This window comes from Tasmannia lanceolata, unplaced genomic scaffold (genome assembly GCF_043159265.1).
Source record: "Tasmannia lanceolata isolate RefF3 unplaced genomic scaffold, GAP_Taslan_0.1 ptg000003l, whole genome shotgun sequence".
NCBI classification, from domain to species: domain Eukaryota; kingdom Viridiplantae; phylum Streptophyta; class Magnoliopsida; order Canellales; family Winteraceae; genus Tasmannia; species Tasmannia lanceolata.
Genome location: NW_027518680.1, coordinates 17,506,953 through 17,529,167, shown reverse-complemented (window position 1 = coordinate 17,529,167; position 22,215 = coordinate 17,506,953). Strand labels below are relative to the sequence as shown.

Genomic DNA, 22,215 nt, shown 5'->3' with positions numbered 1-22,215 from the left:
ATATTCTGTTTCTTCTTTCCCTTTTCGTCCGTTTGGAGTTTGGCAACTCATTGTAATCGCCGATTTGGCATATCATTTTATGATTCTCTGGATTTTGCAAGTAGTATTTGGGTGGCTACTTCTTTTTGGCATATCATTTTTACAGTTTTATGATTCTTCACTTCTCTTTCCCAAACATCTAAATGCTTTTGTATTAATGAAAGGAAAAATTGCTAATCTGGGACACCAAAATACAAGAATTGTGAATGGGGGACACAATTTTGAAAAATTGTTAAAGAGGGTTGATAACCCCCTTTTGAGAGTTTGATAACCCCATTTAGAGGGTTGATAACCCCCTTTTAGAGAGTTGATAACCCCAATTTCGTCCCTCTCTAACAAATTTTCAAAAGTGTGGCCCCTGTTCACAATTCTTGTATTTTGGTGTCCCCCATTGGCAATTTTTCCTTAATGAAACCTGAAAATAGCATAAAGGGAGACATTGATTTGATATCTTGATTGATGTTATTATGTTCATTTTTGGGGTTTGCTCCTTTCTTTTTATCCATTTTATTTCTAAGGCAATAGCAATCTTTACTGGATTGTATTTTTTCTTTGTTTGATGCCTTTTAATTTCGTTATAACCAAACATTTTATTTCTAAGGCAATAGCAATCTTTATTGGATTGTTTTTGATCTTTGTTTGATGCCTTTTAATTTCGTTATAAATTTGGTTATTGAATGTGAACCCGAGCAACAGGCCTAATCAAAACAAGAACAACACCAACATCATAAGGCAATAATTTTATAAATAAAACAAGAGGAAGACCCAATATCATAAGCTCTCTTCCTATGCCAAACTCATGAAATCTTCCCTCAACACATAATGTGATGTATTGTCGTGAGTGTTCTTATTATCTTCCATCAACGAGTAAACTGTGGATTGTGGATTGTTTTGGCTGATTTACTTTATCAACATTTATTGCTAATCACAAAATCCTTTCCGTATATTATCCACTTGCTTTCTATAATTGGTACGCGAATCTCTATGATTAGTTGATGGGAATACAAAAAATCATTATATCAAGTATGAGGAAAAAATCCTAGAAATTGTTTGTTGAAAACTAAGGGCGTGTTCGACAACTATTCTTTTCCTGGATTTTCTCCCTTTTTAGCGGTGTAGAATGACTGAATGAGGAAAGCCAAAAATATCTCTAAAATCTCGTTCGGCTAAGTGACCCGTTTAGATCCGTTTCTAAAATTTTGCGTACTTTTTCAACTAAAAAATAGGATTCTACGAAGTGATAAATAACCGTTTCTAAAGTTTCTCATCACTCCGTTTCTCGCCCGTTTAATCGGGTGAGAATGAGAAGCCTTGCCGAACGTGCCCTGACTTGCTAAAACCATTTACTCGACGTGGACTTCATCGGAAAGATTTGATAACTCCCCTAATTTACTAGCCACCATAAGGTGTATATATTTTGATGAACTAATCAATTTCTCTATCTGTGGTAGAATCACTGCAAAACCATATTCATAATTCTTTAGTTTTAATTCACCAATTCCTCTTTTACCACATTTGGTTCTTAATTTGCCATAGTATAAACATGGCAAACGAGGCGTACCTAGATGGGTGGAATGTTATTTTCTCCCTCTTGATCCACTTCGAGTGAGGGAAGGATCAATCCTCCTTTGTGTAGAACACAGTTTATAGAATAATTTCTCCATTGATGAAATAAAAGATTACGGCTTATTTATTTCCCATAATCCTACATAACTTTACTACACAAAAAAAATCCTAGCCAAATCTACTTCCTAATTGAATAATAGCTTACTATTCTAAGAGTAGCCAATATGCTAAGAGTCTATCAAATCTCCATCTCTTACTGAATATTAATAACTACTAAAAATATTGCCAGCAACCACACTAATATCAAAAGATAATTTAGATATTGCTAAATCCTAAGTGGGACCCATCTAAGTACGTATCATTCCACCAACCTTGAAATCAACCTTGTCCTCAAGGTTGAAGATTAAGCACTAATTGGAGAAAAATGAGATCTTGCGTCCCTTCCTTCCTCCCTTCGTCTTGTAATTAGTCATCATTTCGCATGTCATCATCAAGGGTCGCAACAGCTCCATCTTCAAACGAATCTCATCATGTCGTTCATCAAAGCTCTTTTGCCATGTTTTTTGAAATAATTGAGATTTGGATGCACGAATGGTCTTGGATGAGGATCTTCTTGATGGTGTTGGACATGTTGAGAGGAATGACTGATTTTTCGGAGATAAACTCATCGAACTCGACGACGCTGAAAATCAGCAACGACTTTCTTTTGTGGCTTCTTCTCTTCAATATAATGTCTACCGCTCTTCTTATTTTCTCCTCTTTTTCTATTTCTTCGTTTCCTTTTTATTCTGCAAGGCTTTTTGACGGTGCTCTCGCTCAATTCTTCCATCAGACATGGAGGTTCTTCTGACTTCACGCCAAATGTTAATGCTATCTCGTTGAACTTGGCCTTCATAGAAGCTAGATGCCTTATGATCTCTCTTATATTCTCATCCCACTGATCCATTGCGCTTTCGATTTGCTTCGACATTATAACGGATTGTGCCGCTCTGATACCAATTGTTACAAACCCGATTCGGTTCGTAACTGATTGATCTTCTTAGAGAGAAGATCAGCCTCTTGATCCACTTCGAGGGAAGGATCAATCCTCCTTTGTACAGATGACACAATTTCTAAGATATTTTCTTCATTGATTTCTATAATGATAACATGTGCTTATATAAAGCACTAAAAGATAAACATAGAAAGATCTAGAAAGATCTTATTATAAGAATAAAAATAACTAATTAAAGACTATCCTAATCTAAATTAGTATTCTAATTTATCCTAACTACTAAATATAGTTGATTTCAAGGCGGGTGGAATGTTGGTGCCTAGATAGGTCCCACTTAGAGTGCAATAAATTAATTAGATATTTTAGAGAATAAGATCAGATCTTGCCAGATCTGATATATTTAGTAGTTAGGATAGATTAGGATACTAATTTAGATTAGGATAGTCTTTAAGTAGTTATTTTTATTCTTATAATAAGATCTTTCTAGATCTTTCTATGTTTATCATTTAGTGCTTTATATAACCACATGTTATCATTATAGAAATCAATGAAGAAAATATCTTAGAAGTTCTGTCATTTGCACAAAGGAGGACTAATCCTTCCCTCGAAGTGGATCAAGAGGCCGATCTTCCCTCTAAGAAGATCAAATCTGTTGCAAACCGATTCGGGTTCGTAACAACTTCAGATTTGGTTTCATGGAATTAGTTGAATAGGAAAGCCTATCGATACTTTACAGAAGTATCTATACTTTGTGGTGTACGTTTCAAAGCCTATCGATAGACAGGTAAATGCATGAGTCTGATCTAATTTCCATTGGATTCCCATCTTGAACAATTATGAAAAAATGCTAAGCTTGTGTGCACAATTAATTGTCAGACGCCAATGCTCTAAGCCCACCTTTCACAGAATATATGGAATCGCATATAGACATATCTAGCAGTACTACCCATCTCACAGTACCTTCTCTCACAGGACACAGAATCACATATGGACGTATCTCATAGTACTATCCATTCCAAGAAAATCGTGGTGGCCTTGGAGATGGCTATTAGTAACTTTTACATTTTTACATAGATGCTTATTAAATGATGAAAATGTAATTTTTATATGCCTGCTTAGTCAAAGTATTTCCTCGCATCTATGCAACTACTAATCCTTTGTATCTTTTACCCAGTAAATGATGAAAATGGCAGTACTGCCGTATTTAAAGATTGGACATATTATGCTCTTAACCAGATGTTGCATGTCGTCGGTATAATTGTCATTGATTTTTATAAAAATGTTGGTTTGTGATTCAGTGGTTATATCGTGAATGACTGCTAACCACTGTTCAATATCCCAAACTTTATACAGAAATTATGAACTTATTGTGAGCTTACTAAAATTGATACATTGGTGGGTATATGACCTTAATTAGGAGTGGATTTCACTTATAGTGAGCTTACTGACATTGATACTGAAATTATGAACTTTGTACCTGTTAAAGTATAAAAGATGAAATAACGCCTTCTCCACCAGGTAAGCTATTGGATTAATTGGTAGTTTTACAATACCTTTGATGCATATAAGGGCCAATAAGTGGCATATTTGCCCATTAGGATTTCTGGGCATTTATTTTTCATGTTATTTAATTTGTAGGCACTTATTTTTCATGTTATTTAGAATTAGGAAGTTTAGTCTTTTAGGAATTCTTATTTTAGTAGGTTTCTATCTTTTAGGTTGTTAATTCCTTATTTATAGGCCTCTTTACAGCTTTATTGTAAACTTTTGATGATTATTGATATTAAATAAAGATTCTTCTCCCTCTAATTCTGGTTTTCTTCTTCTCTCTTCTGATTTCTTCTCTTCTCTCCCTAAATTCGTCTTCTTCTGGTTATTTTCGTCTTTTCTTCCCTTATTTTTCTAATTCTATCCAATTTCCTCAATTTTTCTTCACGGTGCTGCATCAATTTGGTATCAGAGCCAAAGATCCAAGCAACTTTCGATCACAGTGCAACTTCCGCCCAAGCCGCGAATCGCCATCACGCGAAGTCTCCGAATTTTGATCACCGTACCACTTAAAGCCGAGCAGTTATCTTTAAAGATTATTCTGATTGGTGGTAATCACAGATTTGGGTGGTCCTAATTATTGAAAAGCATGCCTCCTTTCGGGCGTGATCGTGCCCTCCACTGGTGCCGTACACATCACGTAGCAGTTCTGCCACCATCTCCCAAATCAATCCCGTCGCAAAATCATCTCCACTTGGAGAACTATATGGCTGAAATTTTATTCCGTTCGGGTTTGGTCTTCTTGCTGCGGAAGTGGTGGTGAAGGTCACGGAAGTACGGAACTACCCCTTGCCTCCTATTTCTTATTTTATCTCAAGTCAGTGGTCCCCACCTCTATTCGTATGAATTATATTGGTATTTGAGGTTTCTGTCTAAGGTAATCATTTAGTTGCTCACGTGACCCATATGAATAAAAGAAAGAGTAGGCATAAATAAGGTAACCCCGCCCTCCATTCCTTTATGCTCCGTTTGGTTGCTAGTAAAAAAAAATCCCTAGGATTCTTGTGGGAGAATATTTAGTGGTCACATCAGCTTTTCCTTGGGGACATCAACTTTTCCTTTCTAGGGAATGGTGCTCTCTCTTTCTCTGTCTTCCCACTCTCTCCACTCATAACAACAAAGATGTCTAACAACAGATTTCCATCCCCTTGTTTTCCCAGTCAACCCACTTATTTTTACAAGTAGTCATGTGACAAGTGAAAAAAAGTCTTATATTATCACCCCACTTTCTTCTTGGGCACCCCTTGCCATTTAAGATACACCAATTTAACCCCATCTATTTTACCTTTAGACACCCCCAGAAAAAAAAAACAGAAAAAGAAAAAGAAAAAAAGTTTCTCTCTCTCTCTCTCTCGAATTTCTCTCTCCTCTTCCATCTCGTTTTCTCTTCACTCGGGCAATTTCTGCTCAAAATTGGGTTTCGTCATTAACAAGAAAGTTGTTCGTGACAACTTTTAGAGTATATCCCGCCCACTCTTCGCAATCAGCAGTTAGTGCAACCACTACAACGACTAACTTTGGGCGTCTGTCGATTTTGGTCCGACCACTGATCCGAGCCATCCCGGAGTCCGATCTGAAATCAGCGAAAAGCAGTGTCTTCCATTCGACATGACAGACAGATCAGACGATTGATTTTATTTTTTCGACGCCGATCCTAATGGCTCCACCATTTATCCCATATTTTGATAGGTACGACGAAAGCAATTGGAATTGACGCACTCCCTTTAGCTATTATGAGGATGCATGTTTACAGTGGATTGATGCTCTAGATGCTTATCTTGAGTACAATGGCCATGATCACCAAGGGTCTGTTCAGTTGCGCGAAGGAAACGGAAAAGAAAAGGAAATGACGTGGCATAAAGAAATGGAAAGAAAAAGAAACTGCTAAGAAAGCAGTAGGAGTGCGCATTCAATTGCCAGGAAACAGAAAAGAAATAGCAAGAATGTGCATTCAGTTGCCAAGAAACAGAAAAGAAACACAAAATATGTTCTTTACCACATATAAAGCAAGTTACACCCCCTAAGCCCTACCAAATAGTCCACTAACACAAATAAATACTCAAAAAAACTTAAGAAGCAGATTTTAAAAGCAATATAATGGAACCAACAATAAAGAGGGAACAAACCAATGGATTAACAAGAAGAGACAATGAATACTAAGAACATTGGCTACCACATCCATCACTACAATAACAAGATAAAAATCATATGGCAAAATCTTTTTTTTTTTCATTAACAAAGATTGAAGCCAAAAACGAAAAAAAAGATTGAACCCCAAACCCATTTCCACAAGTTCCTACCTTCATGCCCAACATATAATTCAAAGTTTAAACAACTCAAAACCCAACAAAAAAAGAAAGAAAGGAGAACAAAAAAAAGCTTTTTGTAAACTAACTTGGATCGATCTCCTCACTGAAAAGCTGAACTAAGATCCCATGCCCAATTCCATTTATAAAAGACTCCCATTGATCCTCAATCTTGTCACTCAATTTCTCTTTCATCTTATAGTAATCACTGCCCTGACCTCAATCCCTGAAGGACTAATCTTTTTTGTTCCTCAAAAACACTGGAGTGATGGTGAGGGAGTGTGTAAAAGGTAAGAAAGTCAGATTTTTTTTTCTTAGAGAGATATCATTGGTTCTAAATTCCTGGATAACATAGCAGAAAAAAGATTGAAGAAGAATCAGGGAAGAGAAGAGATCAGGGGTTCTTTTCTTGATGTTTTTCCACTTTTTTTCATTAACAAAGATTGATTTTTTTTCATTAACAAAGATCGAAGCCAAAAACGAAAAAAAGAAAAAAAAGCAAGATTTAAGCACCAAAAAATAAAGATCAGGGCATAAGAACGAGGAATAAATGTTTGTTGTCGAGGACGAGCGCACGAGGAGTGCAGATTTTCGGCATGCGCGAGAGAGCACCGGAAATTTCCGCTGATGAGAGGAAGAAGATGAAGTTTTTTTAGGGCTTCTTTGTGGCGTGGGAGAGAGATGAGGTTAGGGCTTCTGTTCTCGTGAAGAGTGTCTTTTGTTTATACTTAAAACGCAACTTTGACGATTTTCCGCGGCAACGAGAGCAAATCCGAGCCTTTTAGTCGGAATTAGAGGGGCGGAAATGGGATGGACACATAAGCCAAAACGGATTCCACGTCAATATTTCGCTTTCCTTGCTCTTTCTTTCTACGAACAACAAAACAACCACTTTGCATCGTTTCTGCGGAAAATATGCCCATTTTCTTTTCCGTTTCCGTTTCAAACGCGCAACTGAACAAACCCAACCGACTATCTACTGGGCTAAAGAAACTGTACGACGACAAGCACGATGCTCATGGGACCACATGGAAACGTACCGTCGTAGAAGAAACCAGCCTCCAATCTGTTGTTGGAAGGATGTTCATCAATTTTTATGGCTGTTTATACGCTCCAATATCTACAGAGATTGAAGCGTGAAGAAACAGCTCGACGAGAAGAAGCAGCTCGCCGTGAACAAGAAGCAGCAGCCCGTCGTGCACGCGAAGCTAAAATTGAAGCTGAGAATTTAGAGCGTCGCATGCGTGAGTCAGATTTGCAGAGCCGCTCCACTACTTCATCCATCTTACCCGTTGCTGATATTCATACGGATCCAGATGCTAGTATTGATTAGATCATTGATGTTCAGCCTTTGATTCCATCAGATTCAGACTTTGAGATGGACGATCCAGGGTTAGAGACTCAGTTGATTGCTGATATCGACATCGTTGCGCATGATGCTTCTGAGATTTCTGCCGCACCGATTGCCGATCATCTAGAGAGTGAGCTTCACTCTTCTGAGGCAGATACTGTGGCAGATCCACGTGAGGCTGATTCATTGCCTGAGTCCGAGCCGAGTGACCAGATTGTTGAGGCATTACCAGAGCATACACAGCACGAGCTGATCATTGAGGATGTCGATTACATATCATTACATGAGCACACTGATAGCATTGCTTCTACCCCAATCAAGATGATTATGGAGGTCGAGCCCGCCGATTTCAGTGCACAAGATGATCATCTTGATGCTGATCATGGATTGATACTGCCCATAGCTGTTTTGCCGATCCAGGAAGAGTACGTTGCCATCTTCCCAGATAGTTTACTTCTCCAACGCAGATTCGGTTCGCATGAGTCTACATTGGCACTTTCTTTCTTCTTCTTCCGCCGACCTTGCAGATGCTTCTCCCAATTGTCGGAGCGTTAGACATCATGATTGCTTTCGCCGGATTACGCGTTCTACTACTTTAGTGGATTGTCTACATCTTTGACCCAGGTGGACTAGAACTCAAGGGCGAGTTCATTTTCAAGCGGGGGAGAATGATGCAGATAATAGGCCAATAAGTGGCATATTTGCCTATTATGATTTCTAGGCATTTATTTTCCATGTTATTTAGTTTTTTGGCATTTATTTTTCATGTTATTTAGAATTAGAAAGTTTAGTCTTTTAGGAATTCTTATTTTAGTAGGTTTCTATCTTTTAGGTTATTAATTGACTATTTATAGGCCTCTTTACAGCTTTATTGTAAACTTTTGATGCTTATTGATATTGAATAAAGATTCTTCTCCCTCTAATTCTGGTTTTCTTCTTCTCTCTTCTAATTTCTTCTCTTCTCTCCATAAATTCGTCTATTCTTCTGGTTATTTTCGTCTCTTCTTCCCCTATTCTTCTAATTCTATCCCCTTTCGTCTATTTCTCTCCCATTTCCTCAATTTTTCTTAACGGTGCTGCATCAACCTTTCAAGCTTACTGACATTGATACAAAAATTATGAACTTTGTACCTTTCAACTCGTCTGCTTGTTCTTTATTCAACTTTCATTCCCTCACGCTTTCTTTTCGATCTCAAATAACTTTCACTCCCATGCATTGCACGGGTTGTCCCACTAATATATATTTATATATTCAAAGAGAAGAGGAGAGAAAACCAGTACTTTTAATCCGAGGATTTCATGGAGTCATGTATATATGATGAAGTACAGTACTTATTCTCAGTTTGTGCCCTTCTGAAAAGTTCCCATAGTTAAAATCAATTGTATTATACAATAGCCCGTGAATATCATTAGTTTCAAAAATAGGAGGATGCATTTTCTATGGTGCATACAACCTCCATGAACTCGCATACAGGAACATTCACACGTATTCGCATCTTGCAAGGTCGACTACAGTTATAACTAATACATATGATAGCCCAACGGTTCGGCGGTCTCAATGTCCGAGTTGGTAGATGCTTGAGTGAACTTTACTGTCTTCTTCTCAATGTCTGAGTTCGTAGATGCTTGACTAAGCTTTATTGACTCCATCTCAATGTCTGAGTCGGTAAATGCTTGACTGACATTTTTCTTCTTCTTCTCAATGTCTGAGTTGGTAGATGCTTGACTAACCACTTTCTTCTCCTTCTTCTTCCTCCACTCTATCTTCCTTAGCCTATGTCTAAATAGCAAAAAGGCAAAAGCCACAAAAACAAACCCCACACAGCCACCTCCAACTGATGTCAAAGCCACCAAAACCCATTTGTTTCCCCTACCAGATGGTATGATCACCCTCATGGCTGCTATGTAAGCCATTGACATGAAAAACACAGCCATCCACATGACCTTATGTGTCATTACCAAAAATTTCATCATCGATTTACGTCGGAAAGGTATGATACTTACTTGGACGATGACAATGCCAAGTGACAAAAACAATGCCATGTTGTTGCTGACTATGAACACCTTGAAAGGGGCATTTCTTCCCATAGTTGATTTTCCGGCCAATGCTCCATCTTGGTAGACACCGCCAGGCGGGTTGATGCCGGCCGCAAAGGCGATGGTGGCAATGAGAACAGCGACTACTGTTATCGTATTTCGGGCATTTTGGAGCCCTTCGAATTGGACCTTGATCTGCTTTTTTCGGGTAATGTGTTGGGGATGCGAATTGTTGTTTAATGAATTAGAAACCTTCTTCGATGGCAATATTCGTTCATTCAAATTCTGTTGAGGGAACCCTTTGAAGGAGGTTTCCATGGTTCTTTGTATTTCATGCGATTTGGGTGGCAGATTAGTGCTTCTCTTACCACCGGCGTTCTCCAGCATGGAAGTAAGCTTGAATGCACCAGATTTGCTAGCACCACTCTCGACGATATCAAGAGCTGTGGATCCACTTTCATTCAAGGAATTGACTTTAACATTGGTCTTGCTGATTAGGTACTCCACCATCTGTGCCAAAAAAAAAAAACGTTCTAATATGATGGCAAAGTTTCCCAATTTTTTATGGGAATACAAAACTTTCAGATAGTTGAATTTGGGTTAATCTGCAAAGAATAGTGAAAACAAGCAAAACAAGAGATATAGTAATAGGAACCGGCTCTCTGAACAATCACTTCTAGCATTTGATGCTATCAGTAGACCTTTGTTCCCACATGCTACACGTGGTTGGGATTATAAATTTGGTGGGTGATCACAAGGTGACCCACACAGTCCTGGTTAGATGCCGGAGGACATTACATCTATTTGAAACCAACATTTTCCCTACTCTTTATGAAAATTTAAACATTCCATATGTAGAAAAGGGTTATAATCATCCTATTGTAGGGTATTGTGTTTTGTTACTCGCAACTTAAGTGGATTATTCCTAATTTGACTAGCGTTGAATCATCCTTTAGTTTTGACCTAGACCGTATAAGGCATGGAATACCTTATGGTAGCGGTGGTGAGAGAAGAGAGTTCGTATTTTGTTAAAAAAGAGAAGAGGTTTCTTTCTCTTTTTTTCTCTAGTTGTAAGGAGATTTTCTCTTGTGACGAGAATTGTTGATTCTTGGTTGAGAGAGAAGCGAAAGCAGTATGGTTAGTGGATTGGGTTAATCCCAATGTATTTCTTTCTGAAATCCTCAAGAGGGGGGGTGAATTGAATTTAACTCAATATTAGGCCTTTTGAAAATTATCTATAAACCCTAATTGGAATTTTTCTTCACTTAAATAAATATTTGGTTAGTGCAAATATAATTGAAAGAACAAATTGAAATGCCAAACCAAAACAATAATGGAAATGCAAGAGTGAGAAATTGACACACCGATATATAGTGGTTCGGCCAACGGCCTACTCCACTCTACTCAAGGTCGCACTTGAGGGATTCCACTATAGGAGACCTCCACGATGCCCGGCTCCGAGGCGGTTACAAATCCAAGGGATATTAAACAAGGATGCCCTTACACCTTTACAAAGACTCTCCTTCTCCGCCGAGTTCTAAGCGGTTGCTCTCTAGGGAATTAAAAAGGGAATGCCCTAGCCACCTACACTAGATTTGAAAGAGAATAGCTTGGCTTCTTCTTGAAAGCTTGATGCTCTTTGTAGACCCTTGATTGCTCTTCAAAGATGGTGATTTGCAAGTGAAAGCACTACTATATCCAAACTCAAAAGATTCACAAGTGAAAGGCAAGTTTGGGATGAAAAATAAAAACTCAAGCTAAAATGGATTGCAAATGTTTTTGATGCTTAAGGATGTTTTTCAAAGATCAAGAGAGAGTGAAAAACTTCTCTACATGTTGTATATATAACCACACCAAAGAATATGACCGTTTGGGGGTGGACATATCAAAAACCAACAATTAATTTGAATCCCAACGGCTATTTTTTAGTCTGTCGCGAGGTTCTCGGAGTTCCGAGAACCATTCTCGGAGTTCCGAGAATTCTCGGAGTTCCGAGAAATATTCTCGGAGTTCCGAGACAACGGCCAGAAGAAATAAAATTTCTACTGGACCATTTCTCGGAGTTCCGAGAAAGTGTCCAGATGCTACTGGACCTTTTCTCGGAGTTCCGAGGGAACTCTCGGAGTTCCGAGCTCGGAGCTCCGAGAAAAATTCTCGGAGTTCCGAGAAGCCTAAAAATCCGCAGTTTTTTATTTTTATTGCAAATTTGATTTTTAGCTTTTGGAACTCAACTCCTATGGTTATTTTGGAATGTTTATGAGGGTCCCAACATGTTGGTCCACCACATAACCATTCACTAATGCATTTTAAGTTCTTAAGTGTTCTTTGAAAACCAAGTTGAAAACACTTTGCCTTGACTTGGAAATCTAAAGAGAAAGGATGTACAATGATACCTATGCAATCTTCAACTTCTCTTTAGTCTTGGTCTTCAATTGATCTTCCATCTTGTGTATGCTTTGCTTGAGAGATGAGGTGAGCTTCACTTAGCTCCTTTGACTCTTGTATGGGATATCTCCAAGCATGACCATGTTGTGTGTTGGTTTCTTCAATGATCAATCCTATCTTAAACACAACACTTCAAAGCAAATTGATTAGTATTCAAAAACACAATCAATTATGTTTAGAATCATCAAAACAAGATAGGAGAGTAGACCCTTGGGCTTACAATCTCCCCCTTTTTGATGATGACAAACAAAATTGATTATGAGGTGTGTGTGGAGTGACATAGTAGGCAAGTGAATACTAGAACTCCCCCTCAATATATGCACACATATAAATGATACAAGTTATAAGCAAGTGGTGCATATAGTCAATTGAATAGATAATCAATTTCAAACTTCTCCCCCTTTTGTCATCGACAGAAAGGGTGTAAAAAAAATAGGAGTGGATAACTCCCCCTGAATCAATGCTTATGGTATAAAATTATATAACCAAGTAATGCACATATACCTGTTCATGATCGAGATGTTGACATATGTCAAGATGTTAGGTATTTTAATTAAAGTGAAGATACCTCTCCAACTTAGAAAAACTAAGAAGGCTAAGAATATCAATTGAGTGATTTTTAAGATTAAAAATTTGACATCTCATTCATGCAGATACTACCAAACAAAGATTATATATATAAATACTATATAGATAGGCTGGTTAAAGGCACAAAGTATTTATTTGGCAATTTCTTTGATTTGATCCGCACTCCATATGTTTAAGGCACTTCGGATATAGCAAATTCTATCATCACTAAGGGGTTTTGTAAAGATATCCGCTAATTGATCTTCAGTGTTGATATATTTTAAGCAAATATCCCCTTTTTGTGAGTGATCTCTGATGAAGTGGTGCCTAATTTCAATGTGTTTTGTTCTTGAGTGTTGTATGGGGTTCTTTGTTAAGCTTATAGCACTAGTATTGTCACATTGGATGAGAATATTTTCCATTTTGATTGCATAGTCCATCAATGTGCTTTTCATCCATAGGACTTGAGCACAGCAAGCTCCAGCTGCCACATATTCTGCTTCTGTTGTGGACAGAGCTACTGAATTTTGCTTCTTGCTAAACCATGAAACAAGTGATTTACCCAAGAATTGGCAAGTCCCACTAGTGCTTTTCCTATCTACTCTACATCCAGCAAAGTCTGCATCTGAATATCCGATGAGAGTGAAGGAAGATGATCTTTCATACCACAGTCCTAGACTTTGGGTTCCTTTTAAGTACTTGAAGATCTTCTTAACTGCCGATAGGTGAGATTCTTTAGGATCCGATTGAAATCGAGCACAGAGACAGACAGTAAACATAATGTCTGGTCTGCTGGCTGTCAAATAGAGCAAACTACCTATCATACCCCTATACAATTTCTGATCCACAGATTTGCCAAATTCATCTTTTTCTAGCTTAGCAGTAGTACTCATGGGAATTCTTGATGTCTTACTGCTATCCATGCCATACTTCTTTAATAACTCCTTTGTATATTTTTCTTGATTTAAAAATATTCTATTTTTGTATTGTTTAATTTGAAGTCCTAAGAAGTAGGTTAACTCTCCCATCATGCTCATTTCAAATTCATTTTTCATTAAGGTTGCAAATTCATCACACAATTTTTGATTAGTTGAGCCACAGATGGTATCATCCACATAGATTTGGACAAGGAGGATATCATGATTTTCTCTTTTGATAAATAAGGTTTTATCCACCTTTCCCATCTCAAATCCCTTTTCAACTAAGAAAGTGCAAAGCCTCTCATACCAAGCTCTAGGAGCTTGCTTTAATCCATATAAAGCTTTATCAAGCCTGAAGACATGATTTGGATGTTTGAAGTCTTCAAAACCTGGAGGTTGCTCAACATACACTTCCTCTTGGATATAGCCATTTAGGAAGGCACTTTTGACATCCATTTGATATAGTTTAAATCCTTTATGAGATGCATATGCCAAAAGTATCCTAATAGCCTCCATACGGGCAACAGGAGCAAATGTCTCATCATAATCTATCCCTTCCTCCTGATTGTACCCTTGGGCTACAAGCCTAGCTTTATTCCTAGTGATAATTCCATTTTCATCCAATTTATTTCTATACACCCATCTCGTGCCAATGACTGGATGATCACTAGGTCTAGGTACTAGCCTCCACACTTTGTTCCTTTCGAATTGACTTAGCTCTTCTTGCATAGCCATCAACCAATATTCATCCTTTTCAGCTTCCTTGATGGATTTTGGTTCTAATTCGGATAGGAACGCCAGATTGTTACTCACACTACGATAGTATGATCTAGTTCTTACTGGCAATGTGGCATCACCTAAGATTTGGGATTCAGGATGATCTACCAATGTTCTCCTATCCCTAGGTAATGAGGCATCATCTTCATTTTCTACTTCCTCACTAGGTGGTGTATGACTAGTAGATGCATGAGGAGGAGCACTCAATTTTGGAAAAAGATGTTCAACGGGTTCATCCTCATCATGTGGCATTTCTTGAGGTGTTGGCTCTCTTTCATCAAATGTCACATGCATGGATTCTTCTACTACTAGGGTTCTCCTATTAAATACTCTATATGCTTTGCTATGAGAAGAATACCCTAAGAATATTCCATCATCCGACTTCTTATCAAATTTATGTAAATTATCTCTAATGTTCAAAATGAAGCATTTACATCCAAACACTCTAAAATAGCTTATATTTGGTTTCAAGTTTTTCCAAAGCTCGTAAGGTGTTTTCTTAGAGATTGGCCTTAAGTATACCCTGTTTATGATATAGCAAGCGGTGCTAACCGCTTCCGCCCAAAAATATCTAGGGAGATCATTTTCATGCAACATTGTTCTAGCCATTTCTTGGAGAGTTCGATTCTTTCTTTCTACTACTCCATTTTGTTGAGGTGTTCTAGGTGCGGAAAAATTATGTTTAATGCCATGTTCATTACAGTAAGTGTCAAAGTGTACATTTTCAAATTCCGTTCCATGATCACTTCTAATGTGGGAGATGGCAACACCTTTTTCATTTTGAATTTGATTGCATAATGTTAGGAAGTTTTCATAAGTTTCATCTTTATGTCCTAGAAATATGACCCATGTGAATCGTGAGTAGTCATCAACAACTACAAACACGTACCTCTTTCCACCTAGGCTACTAGTCTTCATTGGTCCAAAAAGATCCATATGAAGTAGCTCCAAGGGGTAGGAAGTTGAAATCATATTTTTAGGTGCAAAAGAGCTTTTCAATTGTTTTCCTAATTGACAAGTTCTACAAATGTGATCCTTGATGAATTTGAACTTAGGCAATCCTCTAACACTTTCTTTTGAGGAGAGGGTCGAAATGAGATCCATTCCGGCATGACCCAACCTCCTATGCCATAGCCAAGAATCCTCACTAATGGCATTTAGACAAGTCACTTTTTGGAGTCTAAGATCATCTAGTCCAATTGTATAAATGTTATTGTCTCTAGACCCTATGAATTTTACTTCTCCATTTATCTTATTTTTAACAATGCATTTGTCGGGATTGAAGACAACTTCAAAACCATTATCACATAATTGACTAATGCTAATAAGATTATGGGACAAGCCATCAACAAAGAGTACATCATGTATGGGAGAGGTAGAGTTACCTATGGTGCCTTCACCTTTGACTTTTCCTTTCTTGTCATCTCCAAAGGTAACTTCTCCACCATCCTTGAGTGATAGGGATGCGAATTGAGTGAGATCTCCGGTCATGTGTCTAGAGCATCCACTATCAAGGTACCATGTGTTCCTCTTGTTGTGGCTTTTAAGGCATACCTACATAGGAATAGGCAAGTGAGATCCCTTAGGTACCCAAATCTTCCTAATCTTGCTATGTTCATTTGTTTTCACTTTAGAGTTCAATTTGATCTTATCTTGTTTAGCATGCAAGCAAGCAACTTTATAATGACCTAACAATCCACAATAAAAGCAAATTTTGGTACTACTAGAGGAGGTCTTTTCAAGTTTGTTTTTATAGTTAGATATTGTGGTATTCCATCTATGTCCAAGTCCACTTTTGTCACCTGACATTCTTTGAAGATTTACAAGTTTATCCAATTTTAATGAACTATTTTCAAAATTTTCAAAGAGTTTCTTGAGTTCATCATATTCAAAAGATAGTTTACCGTTTTCATGCTTTAGTTTGTTATTTTCAATAGAAAGATTTTGTCGATTTTCATTCAAAGTCTTAATGGTAGCATTTAGCTCATGAATCTCTACTTTGCATTTTTCATTTTCATTATCTAAGAATTCATGATCCTTTTTTAACCAACCAAATTCTTTTGTCATGTTAGCAAGAGAATTTTCAAGTGATGCAATTTTATCAAATTGAATTTCAAGTTCATCATTTGCACTTTGTAAGGAATCTAAAACTTCTTGTAAGATAATGACATCATTTAAAGTGTTTACCTCATTGTTGTCATTTGTTGAGGCCATGAAGCACACATTTCTTGCTAATAGGCAATCTTCCCCATCATTTTGTTCGCCTTCGCTTTCAATCTCCTCATCCCATGTGGCGGACATTCCTTTCTTGCCTTCTCTTCTCTTGAAGCGGTTGTTTGAAGTAGGTTCATTGTTGAGTGGACAATCCGGGCGAATGTGTCCAAGCTTCTTGCAACCGTAACATCGGGGTTGAGAAGATCCATCACCAACTTCTTCTTTCTTCTTGAATGGAGGATTGGTCCTTCTATTTCTCATGCCTCCCATGTTTCTTTGCAAGAACTTGATCCTTCTTGTTAGGAGAGCTACTTCATCCTCGATGTCTTCCTTTGCATCTTCACTTTCACCTACATTACAAGCAAAAGCAATTCCTTTTCCTTTTTCGATTTTAGTTTCGATTTCGGGTGCTTTTGTTTTGAAAATCATTTCATGTGTGATCAAGGACCCTATAAGTTCATCTAGGTTCAAAGTGTTCATGTCCTTGGCTTCGGTGATTGCGGAGGTTTTGGATTCCCAAGACAAAGGTAGGGACCTAAGAATTTTAGTTACTAAATCTCTATTGGAAAATTGTTTTCCAAGTCCCCTTAATCCATTTACAAGGTTGGTGAATCTAGTGTACATGTCGGCAATTGTTTCATCGGGTGTCATTTGAAAAAGTTCGTATTGCCGAAAAATATGGTTCATTTTAGATTCTTTAACTTGATTGGTTCCTTCATGGGTGACTTCTAGAGTGTCCCAAATTTCCTTAGCCGAATTCAAATTTGATACTCTATTGAATTCTCCGGGAGATAGAGCACAAATGAGAGAATTCATGGCTTTGGCATTGTAATTCGAAGCTTGTTGTTCGGCTTCGGTCCAATCATTTAAATTTCTTGTGGGTAGGATATATTCATTATTAATTGCTCTCCACATTTGATAGTCTTGAGTTAAAAAGATTTTCATTTTAGTTTTCCAAAAACCATAATTTGTACCATCAAAATAGGGTGGCCTAGTGTTTGAATAACCTTCATGATGTTGAGGGTAGTTTGCCATTTTTGAATCTTTACTCTAAACCGGTTAGGGTTTTCAAAAAAAATAGAGACGAGGCTCTGATACCAATTGAAATCCTCAAGAGGGGGGGTGAATTGAATTTAACTCAATATTAGGCCTTTTGAAAATTATCTATAAACCCTAATTGGAATTTTTCTTCACTTAAATAAATATTTGGTTAGTGCAAATATAATTGAAAGAACAAATTGAAATGCCAAACCAAAACAATAATGGAAATGCAAGAGTGAGAAATTGACACACCGATATATAGTGGTTCGGCCAACGGCCTACTCCACTCTACTCAAGGTCGCACTTGAGGGATTCCACTATAGGAGACCTCCACGATGCCCGGCTCCGAGGCGGTTACAAATCCAAGGGATATTAAACAAGGATGCCCTTACACCTTTACAAAGACTCTCCTTCTCCGCCGAGTTCTAAGCGGTTGCTCTCTAGGGAATTAAAAAGGGAATGCCCTAGCCACCTACACTAGATTTGAAAGAGAATAGCTTGGCTTCTTCTTGAAAGCTTGATGCTCTTTGTAGACCCTTGATTGCTCTTCAAAGATGGTGATTTGCAAGTGAAAGCACTACTATATCCAAACTCAAAAGATTCACAAGTGAAAGGCAAGTTTGGGATGAAAAACAAAAACTCAAGCTAAAATGGATTGCAAATGTTTTTGATGCTTAAGGATGTTTTTCAAAGATCAAGAGAGAGTGAAAAACTTCTCTACATGTTGTATATATAACCACACCAAAGAATATGACCGTTTGGGGGTGGACATATCAAAAACCAACAATTAATTTGAATCCCAACGGCTATTTTTTAGTCTGTCGCGAGGTTCTCGGAGTTCCGAGAACCATTCTCGGAGTTCCGAGAATTCTCGGAGTTCCGAGAAATATTCTCGGAGTTCCGAGACAACGGCCAGAAGAAATAAAATTTCTACTGGACCATTTCTCGGAGTTCCGAGAAATTGTCTCGGAGTTCCGAGAAAGTGTCCAGATGCTACTGGACCTTTTCTCGGAGTTCCGAGCTCGGAGCTCCGAGAAAAATTCTCGGAGTTCCGAGAAGCCTAAAAATCCGCAGTTTTTTATTTTTATTGCAAATTTGATTTTTAGCTTTTGGAACTCAACTCCTATGGTTATTTTGGAATGTTTATGAGGGTCCCAACATGTTGGTCCACCACATAACCATTCACTAATGCATTTTAAGTTCTTAAGTGTTCTTTGAAAACCAAGTTGAAAACACTTTGCCTTGACTTGGAAATCTAAAGAGAAAGGATGTACAATGATACCTATGCAATCTTCAACTTCTCTTTAGTCTTGGTCTTCAATTGATCTTCCATCTTGTGTATGCTTTGCTTGAGAGATGAGGTGAGCTTCACTTAGCTCCTTTGACTCTTGTATGGGATATCTCCAAGCATGACCATGTTGTGTGTTGGTTTCTTCAATGATCAATCCTATCTTAAACACAACACTTCAAAGCAAATTGATTAGTATTCAAAAACACAATCAATTATGTTTAGAATCATCAAAACAAGATAGGAGAGTAGACCCTTGGGCTTACACTTTCTCAAAGTGAAAGATCATTTTTTGTCTTGTGAATGTAGTAATTGTTGTCGAACCACTTATATCTTGTGTTTGGCTGTGTGTTTGTAACTTTATTATCTTTTTATTACTTTGCAGATGTTTGGATCGGTTTTTACCTGTCAGATTTTTCTTTACAAAGTGGCATCATGTTTGTTGGATCAAACTAATCAAAGAAGAATAACAAAAGGTAGAAAGCTTGTTTAGGAAATTCTCGTTGGAGGTAGAGGTCTGTGATGATGTATTTATCATCTAAATATTTCTTTGTGATTTCAAAACGTTGTGGAATCCATCTAAGGATGTTTAGATTTATTGGTGCGGGAAAAGAGAGAGATTGGAATAAAAAATTCTGACCAACGGATTGTATCTGAAGTGGCATTTATATGAGCTAAAGATCTAGGAGGACAAGAGTCTTCTAAAACATATAAATATATTCAACAGGTTTGTGGATCAACTTCACAATTTTGATGAAAGGATGAATGAAGATGACACTGCCTTACTGTTTCTTATGTTGTTTCCTAATTTGTACAACAATATTGTGAATAAGCTACTTTTAGGTAATGATACAGTGAAGTTGGAAGAAGTCGCGAAACACTATTGTAGTATAAAATTATGAGGCCTGATCAAAAGCATAGATTGATTTTTCATGTAAAAAATTAAAGAGGAATGTCATATCAAAGGGACTTATAGGTTGGCGAAAAAGATAAAAGTTCAAAAAAAAAAAAAAAAATTGGAGAAAAAGGCATGTAGCGTTACAAGGGTTATAGTCACATTAAGTGGAATTGTAAGTGGAATTGTCCAAAGCTAGCTAACAAGTCAGATGGCGGTACTGGAAATACACTGGTGGCGATGACAAATGAGTGCAGCAAAACTGTAGGAGATGTTCCCACTTTCTCAACAGGCAATCATACTTGTCATTATGATGAGTAGATTCTAGTTTCAAAATGGTATATTCATATTCCATGAGAGAATATTTTGATGCATTCCATGAGAGAAGGGCAATAGTTTTATCCACAGGTGACAGGTGCACTTGTGACACCACACGAATTGGGATAGTAAAGATCAAGATGTTCGATAGAGTAGGTATAAAGTAAGTCCCAAATATGTACAAGAGTTAGTGTTTCCAAGCCAATTGGACTCGAAGGGCTGCATCCATTCTACACTAGGCAGTGCCATGAAAATCACATGCACTTGCATAATTCTAATTAATAGATCTTAGTGTGAAGGATTGGATCATCTAGTGGGGCAATAAATTTTGGTGTTCCTAGTACCTCGAAGGATAAATATTAGAAACGGAGTCGTGTGCACATGCATAGGGTCTCTTCCGTAGTTGAGCCATAGGTAGGGGTGCAACTCGGGGCGGGTTGGGTCGGCCCAAGGAACCCTTTTTTCCAACCCGAACCGGTTCCGACCCACCCGACCCGAGGAGCCCTTTTTTCCAACCCGATTTCCAAACCCGACCCGACCGAAGGAACCCATTTTTCCAACCCGACCCGATTTCAATCCGACCCAACCAGAGTATTTAAGCTAACAAAAAAAAAATTCATAAAAAATGACGGGTTTCACTTGGGTCGGGTTGCCAAAACCCTCAACCCAAACCCGACCCGAACTCAACCCAAACCCCAATTCAACCCAACCCGACTTGACTTTTTCCAGGTTGAACCTGTCAGGCTCGGGTTGAACCTGACCCGAGTTGTACCCCTAGCCATAGGTGGGTTTGTACGCAACATACGAGGGTGAGGTGATATTTCTTAATGGTGGAGATAACAGGTCAAGATCTTGCTCCTGAGTTGACTAGGTGAGTTGAATCAGAGAAGCTACACGTGTGCATTAGATATACTGATTGAGTCAGGTGGAGTTAGAACTAAGATGATTCAATTGTGTACAGCTAGTTCTTCAAAAGGGCAATGGTTGTTTGCAGAAATATATAGTGGACCGGTAGTGACATGATGTAGGGCGCTGAATGGAAGCCAACTTTTGTCTCAAGAAGAGCATTGGAAACTCTGGAAGTGGTATCTGCTGCTCTTGTATGATATGTATGTCACTCGGTTGAAGAAAGCAGTATGACCAAATATTATGACATAATCCGGTCTAGTAAACTTAACTGACTGGTTTGAGTAACTCCCTGTCAGAGCTTAATTCCACTGCGCTGTTGCAAAGGAAATACAAGTTCTCTTGGAGAATCTGTCAAGCAACTGGGCTGTTCTATTTAGTTTAGAACAAGTTGAAGTTGAAACGTGTTATTTACGGTTTACTTGTGGGTAATACTGAATTAAATTTCAGTTCCAAAAATAAGGCCATTAGAACAAGATTATGGGCAACACAGGTCACCTCGTATGAGATTGAAAGAAGAAACTGGGCAGATGTTCAAAAGGAGCCAACTGGAATAAGAAGTCTGTATCATAACCTATAGGAAATTGGAACAACTCGTGTTTTTGCTTTACTAATTGTAATGACAAGTAGCAACTAATTTTTCTGAGCAGGTATTCAAACTCTAAGGCTTTTGGCCAGGACATTCAACAATCCTGTGATAAAAAAACATGGGATTCTCAAGTGAGCACATACACTACTAGTTTAAGCTAGTTCAGAATAACAGTTGAACTACATAATTTTATCAGTCTAGGACTGGTAGGTGTTGGTAATATCTCTGATAGATAATTATGTGGGTAAAAAATTGTGAACTATGATCTGTGGATTAGAACCACTTGGAGAAAGCAATGACACAGCTGGACTATGATTTGTGTACACAGACACGAGTGTCGTGTGTCGACACGGACACGGAGTGTCGGACACGGCAAACCCCCAAACTTTAGAAACGGGGACAGGGTTAAAATAG

At 38.0% G+C, this 22,215-nt stretch overlaps 1 protein-coding gene across 1 annotated transcript in view; it reads right to left on the bottom strand.

The window, feature by feature from the left end:
* Positions 1 to 9,177: 9,177 nt before the first annotated feature.
* LOC143853025 (uncharacterized) overlaps positions 9,178 to 22,215 on the bottom strand; it is a 37,489-nt gene continuing 24,451 nt past the window's right edge. The window contains exon 3 of the mRNA XM_077362727.1: positions 9,178 to 10,351. Within this exon, the coding sequence (XP_077218842.1) occupies positions 9,326 to 10,351 (1,026 nt within the window). The 3' untranslated portion in view covers positions 9,178 to 9,325. The remainder of the gene's footprint in view (positions 10,352 to 22,215) is intronic.